This window comes from Dendrobium catenatum, unplaced genomic scaffold (genome assembly GCF_001605985.2).
Source record: "Dendrobium catenatum unplaced genomic scaffold, ASM160598v2 fragScaff_scaffold_575, whole genome shotgun sequence".
Lineage (NCBI taxonomy): Eukaryota > Viridiplantae > Streptophyta > Magnoliopsida > Asparagales > Orchidaceae > Dendrobium > Dendrobium catenatum.
In genome coordinates this window covers 38,081-45,195 of record NW_021319037.1, presented here as the reverse complement: position 1 = coordinate 45,195, position 7,115 = coordinate 38,081, and the positions used below count along the sequence as shown (strand labels likewise).

At 36.5% G+C, this 7,115-nt stretch overlaps 1 protein-coding gene across 2 annotated transcripts; it reads left to right on the top strand.

Annotated features, from left to right (window-relative positions):
- The first annotated feature begins 904 nt into the window (after positions 1-904).
- LOC110111739 (actin-histidine N-methyltransferase) lies at positions 905-6,828 on the top strand. 2 transcript variants are annotated; one of them, XM_020843737.2, is made up of 6 exons: positions 905-1,376; positions 3,147-3,313; positions 3,399-3,698; positions 5,386-5,649; positions 5,977-6,365; positions 6,634-6,828. In XM_020843737.2, exons 1-5 carry the CDS (start codon positions 992-994, stop codon positions 6,343-6,345), a joined length of 1,485 nt encoding a protein of 494 aa, XP_020699396.1. In that variant the 5' UTR covers positions 905-991; the 3' UTR covers positions 6,346-6,365; positions 6,634-6,828. The 2 variants fall into 2 exon arrangements, with proteins under 2 accessions (XP_020699396.1, XP_028550668.1); XM_028694835.1 differs by lacking the exon at positions 6,634-6,828 and having other exon boundaries at positions 5,977-6,615.
- Positions 6,829-7,115: the final 287 nt, after the last annotated feature.

Below are 7,115 nucleotides of genomic sequence, written 5' to 3'. Positions count from 1 at the left end.
ATGTGTTTATTTTTTTTTAGCCACCATAAAAAATTTATACAAAATTAATGAGACGCCTCAAAAGTCATATAATAATTAATCTTTATTTTGAACATGGTTTTATATTCTTAAAATATGATAGCACCTAATTAATATATGATTTAAAAATTAGGATATGTGTTATAAATTTTTAGACAATCCCCTATTTAAGTCATGTATATTACTGGATAATTATACATTATTAAATTATAACCATAAAAAGGGCTTAATATGCATGTAATAATTCACATTAAATCAATATAAACATAGACAACTAGTATGAATGACACCAATTGATATGAATAGTTGGATATCATTATAAGTAGTAGCCATGTGATGGATCAATAATCTCTATCTTAATCCAATTCTAGTACATCTTGTGAAATGTTATATGAATGCTATCATATAAATCAATACAATCATACATAAGTTCTATCTACTATCAATTTAAGTGTCAATAGGTGGGGTTCGAGCCTGACTTAAAATTGGCGTAACTTAAATTCAGTCGGTCTGAACCTGACCCGCTAGACTTGAGCTGATAACCATTTTTTATTTTTTAAAAAAAATAATGACATTATAATAACAGATTTTATGTTTATTAATAAAAAATAAGATAATCATATCAAAAGATAAGAGAGTTTATAAAAAATTAATTTAAATGGATCATTTCGAGTCAAAATAAGGTTGGCGGTTCAACCCAAACATATCGGAATTAATCCTACATCAACATCTATCTTTATTCTTATTAATTCATGTAAAATATCTTATGTACAAAACTAACCGATGAAATCTTAATATGATCATATTAAAATATTTTGATGTCCGGACCTATTTCTAGGCCAGATGACCGGACCTAATAATTTGCCCTTCATAACAGACGGGTTAACCTTGGTTACCTGTGTACGCATTTCAAGCCCGGGACAACCAGTACCAGCCTCTTACCGACAATTTAGGTTTTATCCTCGGCTCCTCCATGATATCTTCATTTACGCTTCATCCACAGGCCATGTCGAGCTTCGCGGCGTGGAGGATGCTAAACGCCGCCATGGATTTTGCCTCCTCATCGATGAAATCAATGGCACATCGACGGCTTTTGACGTGCTCGGCCTCGTCGTCTCGGCTTGTTCTCCATCCGCCTGACCTCGTCCAATGGGTTCGTAGAGAAGGCGGCTTCGTTCACCCCAAGCTCAGAATTGCAAACCAAGGGTCCGATGGCTTAGGCGTATCCTCCCTCAGCGAAATTCCAGCAGGAGCTGACCTCATCACCCTTCCCAGCCATATCCCGTTGCGATTCCAGCATTCTGACGAGCCTGACGAGCGTGATTCCGTCTTGACTCAACTGAGTGGGAAAATTCCAGGTAATGGGTCTTGCAGATGTAATGCTTCCTTTTGTCATTTTGCTGGCAATGCATGCATTTTCTTTATGTCAACTGTTAACGGATTTTATGATCTTGCTCGCCTAACTAATGCTCTTATAGTCTCATCAACGATGCGCTATTTTTAAGCTCTAATCACTTGATGATCATAGATTTGATACTACTGCTGGTTCTGCTCTTACTACTTGTCAATTATTTTGATTTCAAGGTATTAGCTACATTGCTAATGAATAGGTGTGAAGCGATTCCTTGTGTTAGCAATAATGGAACTGATGTGGTTCCAGAAAATTCTATATGATGGACACAAAATTAGACCCAAAATTCAATCTTAAATCGCTAAAAAATGAGCTGAAATGGTTGGCCTTATAGTTATGATGATAGGGATTTCATACGTTAAAAGGTCTTAACCACAATCCTCATTCTAAAACAGACATCACACAAAAGTGATCTCTAAACATTTTATTATAATAAGACAAGTAATTGTGGTAAATAAATTTACAACTTGTCTATAAGATCACCATTAAAAACATGCATACAGGTCTCTAATTTGTTAACCTTTGGCATCTGCTTCTCTAAGGCAAAGTTTAGAAATTTAAGATGTGAATATTCTACCAAGATAAATATTCTTACTAAGGCTTTGATGCCACTTCTCACAACCCATTGGGCTTCAACAACATGTTGAAAAGGTGGGGTGGCCAAGTTAGTAAATTTATATTTAATTCAAGAAAAATGAACATGTTCACATGAAAAGTGCCCAAAAAATTACCCGAGTGATAGGAAACACCTGTAGATCTCAAGCATTTCTTGTCAATCTTCGGAAAACAACGAGAATTCTCCACAAAAATCTGCAAAAAAACCACGAAAACAATATATAAATTGTATTATTTAATAAAAGGGAACGAAAAATAGCAAGATACAATTGATCCTCTATTCGAGAGGAGGATCGATCTCTCCCAAATCTCTAGACACCGTTAGAGCCCAAAAGAAAACCTAAATCTAAAATATCTCAAATTTCAGCCCAATTCAAGATGCCCTAACCCTAGGAAAGCCACCTCAAATTGCACAGGCCGGTCCCGTAGGACCGGCTGGACCGGTCTAACACCAAGCTTTTAAAGTTCAAAGGAATTCAAGTTATTTATCCAAAAATATTGATTAAAACCTAAATTTTATGATAGTTTATTTAAGAAGAGAGGTAAACTATGATAAAATAAAATAAAGAGCTTTTTAATCACCTTCCCATGTGCAAGAAACATTATTCATTAGTCAAGGTTGCCTAATTAGTAACCTACAAACCACAAAATCAACATGTAAGAGTTTGCAAGTGTAAGATTTGCATGTGAACCTATTCACTAGGGCATAAATGGCAAGACATTGAGTATTCAATTTGGTAAATAAACTAGCATGATTAACAAGGCACATTATCATGACTATTTTAACCTTCTCATCAAATAAATCAATCTCATATAATTGAGTCCATAAAAATTCTTGTGAAGAATGCCATTCAATGCATTTAAATGCTTGAATATCTATGAGCATCATGCAAAACAATCAAGCTTAAAAATGATTGCTAAACATTTTATTAAGAATATGTTGGATATGATGGAAAGCAAAATGAAGTATTTTGCATTTCATATCTTGTATCGAGCATTATCAAAGTTTCATCCCTTATTATGGCTATAACTTTCTGCATTCGAATTAGGATGTTCTGAGTTTTTAGTAAGGAGTAAATACCCTGTGGGGAGCCTGTGACAGAGGAACTCTGGATAATGCGATTGGGGCTGAGGTTGCTACAGGAAAGAGCTACAGTTAATTCGTTTTGGTGGCCGTACATTAGCAATCTCCCAGAAACTTACAGCGTGCCTATATTTTTTTCGGGGGAGGATATGAAGAACCTTCAGTATATCCCTCTTGTGTATCAGGTTTGTAAGCATACTCTTTTAGTTCGATTAGCATTGTTAAAATCAGAAATCTGAATTCTTGTTTACCAGATGACTTCTGTTTCAGGTCAATAAAAGATGTTCTTTTCTGCTTAAGTTTGAGAAAGAAGTCAAGACTATACTGGAAACTGTGGAAACGAAACATCATCCTTTTGGTGGCCAGGATGTTAATGCATCTTCCTTGGGTTGGGCTATGTCAGCAGTTTCTTCCCGTGCATTTTGTCTGCATGGAGAGGTTCTCTCAAATGGCCAAAAGAGGGATATTCACATGCTGCTTCCATTCATAGATATGTGTAACCATAGCTTTCAACCAAATGCTAAAATTGTTCAAGAACAGGAGAAAGGAAGCTCAAAGATGTCAGTAAAGGTAGCTTGCATGACCAATGATTGTTTTATCAATTTTCTGTTTCAACTAATTCAAGAATTCTATTTAATATAGTATAAAATTTCTAATACCATCTTTAAATTGGCGTTTTTGTTTGTTAATGCATTTTTGCTTTACATTTGTTCCCTGAATTTGCCTATCTTACGATGAATTATTCTGTGCGGACGCCGAATGTCATTCAAAGTCCAATGAAAATGCGTCATATCACCCCCTATTCAGTACCGCGGCTCGGTACCAGGGGCGGAACCAGCCTTTCATCTTAGAGGGGGGCAAAATTTTCTTGCCATGATTAATTACTGAAATCAAATTACTGAAGTCAAAATGATTAATTACCCGTACACAAGTAATTAAGTAAATTGTATACATCTAAACTGAAAAAAAAAAAGGATTTAGAAGAAGTATATTCTTTGGCTTAAAGGCCCTAATTAATCAGGGAAATCTTGAAGATGATTGCAATAAGAAAGAAAAACATATAGATAAATAAAAATACAAAAATATGTCAACTATTTACCAAGAAAATTTGAAGTAAATTGTTAGATGCAAGAAAAGCTAATCAAATCCTCAAGGGAAGAAGAAGAAGTATATTCTTTGTCATTAAGAGGGAGAAAAGAAAAATAACAGCAGCCATTATCTATTCCTAAGCAAAGAAGATCAAAAATCGCTTCTCAACTTACCTAGATTTCCCGATGCCAGATGCAGTCGTGAATCACCCTTCCCTCTCGCACAGGCCTGCTCTCGCGGTCTCGACATCTTGCGTGAATAAGTTGAGAAGCCTTCCCAGTTCCCTCTCGAGTCTCGCCGAGTCGCCGTCTTGCGCGAAATGCGAATTTAGTTCGTTGTTTTAGGTGTTACTTCGGCTGGTTAGGGCAATAGGGGGGGGGGGGACCGCCAAAATAAACTTTTTAGAGGGGTTAAGTTACCAAATTGTCCATCTTAATACCTAACAGTTCCGCCCCTGCTCGGTACTGTGCGGTACCGAGCTCGGTACTGTGCGGTACCGAGCTCGGTACTGCTCGGTACGGGATTACATGGCTGCACCTGATTCGTCTCTGGACAGTAAGCTATATCCGATGTCCGCACAGAATAATTTCTCCTATCTTACAACATGTTATACACAAATTCAGTTAAGTCAATATTTCATGTTCTTTAAGCTGTATGTTGAAGTCCCAATCCCACCTCAGAACTACAACACTTGCTCTCCACTCCTGACACCCTTCCTCTTCCAGTCTCTACTCTCTGTTTGTGTATCTGTATCTTTAACTTTTAAATCAGTTCTTTTAGTTTCTCCACATACAGATGATTGTGAGTGTTATATTTATGCATGATGATATTACTCTCTCTCCTTCAGGATTGTAATATGCTTGTAGTCATTATGAAGTATGAGAGAATTCACGATAATATTTAATCTTTCAGAATTCTCAATTGGTTTAAATTAAGTTTATGTATCATTAATGATTTTTTTTTCCAGGAAGCTAAAAATATAGTAAAAATCAAATTCAAATGAGAATTTTGATTTACTGTATATTTACTGAAAATCTATTTATCAGCTCATTGCAACAATTCTCAAACCAACTGACATAACTTGTATCCTTACTAATGTTTGGCAGCATCAAGTTCACTTGCTGTAATTGAATTGGTGCGTCTCTCATATATATTTTATTACTAACAGGTTGTGGCAGAAACGCAGATAGCTCAAAATTCCCCAATTTTGTTAAATTATGGTTGTCTGAGTAATGATCTTTTCCTTCTTGACTATGGCTTTGTCATTCCATCAAACCCATTTGACCATGTTGAGCTAAAGTATGATGGAATTCTTCTTGATGCTGCTGGTATAGCTGCTGGACTTTCTTCTCCAAGCTTCTCTTCACCAACCCAATGGCAAAAGGAAATCTTATGCCAGTTGAACTTACTTGGTGATGGAGCCATTACTAAGGTTTCTCTTTACATCTTTAAGTTCTCTTATCTTTGGGTTAAGTTAAACTTTATTAAACAAGCCAGTATAACTTGGTGATTTCATCGTTCTTCCTTATTGCCCAATGTTCACTTCTTTCACAGGAACTTGCAACTGAATACGAAGAATGATTATAAATAATTACATATTAAACCAACTGAATACGAAGAATGTTTCTTGTGGGTTTTACAAAATTCAATCAATGTTTGGAACCTAGAAATAAACTACATTAATCTTATTCGATATTGCCCATCTCTTATACTTTCTTTTGTATTATCAAGAAGTGATCCTACCGTTTACTCTGTTCAGGTGAACTTAGGAGGTTCAGGGGTGATAGATGGCCGCTTACTCGCAGCACTAAGAGTGCTTCTCGCTAGCAACAAAGAAATCGTTCAAAATCTCGATCTCGACACTCTAATGACCTTATCCCAAAAAGCCCCATTAGGCATCTCAATCGAAATTGCTGCTCTCCGCATTATCATAGCTCTCTGTGTTGTTGCACTGGAACACTTCCCCACAAAGATAATGCAGGACGAATCCATTTTAAAAGGGAACATTTCCACTTCAATGCAATTAGCTGTACAGTTTAGGATGCAGAAGAAGCTAATGATCGTAGACGTTATGCGGAAGCTTTCTCACAGAATTAAGATCCTTTCAAAGGAAAAATCCGCTGCCTGAAGTTAGTTTGTTCCATTTGTGTAATGAGCACTCTCTCCTTTATAAGGACAGTTCTTGGTTAAGGCTTCGTTTGCGACGGCTTATTTTGTACTAAAAAGTTGCTTTAAGAAGTAGAAAGAAAACCGTCCCAAACGAAGTCTAAATCATTTTACATAACTCTTTCTATTTGAAGTACTGTTAATCTTGCTTTGGAAGTATGCACTTCTCTGTTTCCTGGGAACTTTTACCTTATCATATTTACATGGCTAATCTATATGATTCGAAAACTAATTGTATGCTCACTTGCAGCTTGAGATCAGATGTAAAAACTCAAATACATGCTCATAGTTGCATCAAAAGACATCAAACATAATCAATACCAATGGAGTAGTAGGAGAGAGTTTAGAGGAAGAACACTTCGACAGCCTACTGTTTATGTACAATAACAGACCAAAAAAATAAAGCAAGCACTTGGAGTTCTCTCTTCCATGGAAGGTCCAGGCCTGTTTCAGTTCCCTACAGATATAGCTTGGGTTGCGTCCCTCGACTGACCTAATGGCGACTGTGTAACCTGCTTCTTGAGCTCTCTGAGGATGGGCCTCATCTCAAGCATCTGAGAGAGAAGCCAATGCCTTATATTCTCATCTTCCTCCTTGATCTTCCTCACCTGGATATGAACCAGAGTAAGTGTTCCCTTGCCTTGAACTTCATATTCTGCTTCCATTGAGGCCCCAAAATCAGATTTTTTTATTTTATTTTTTCCTCTTACGGTCTTTTGGGCACTAAACGGT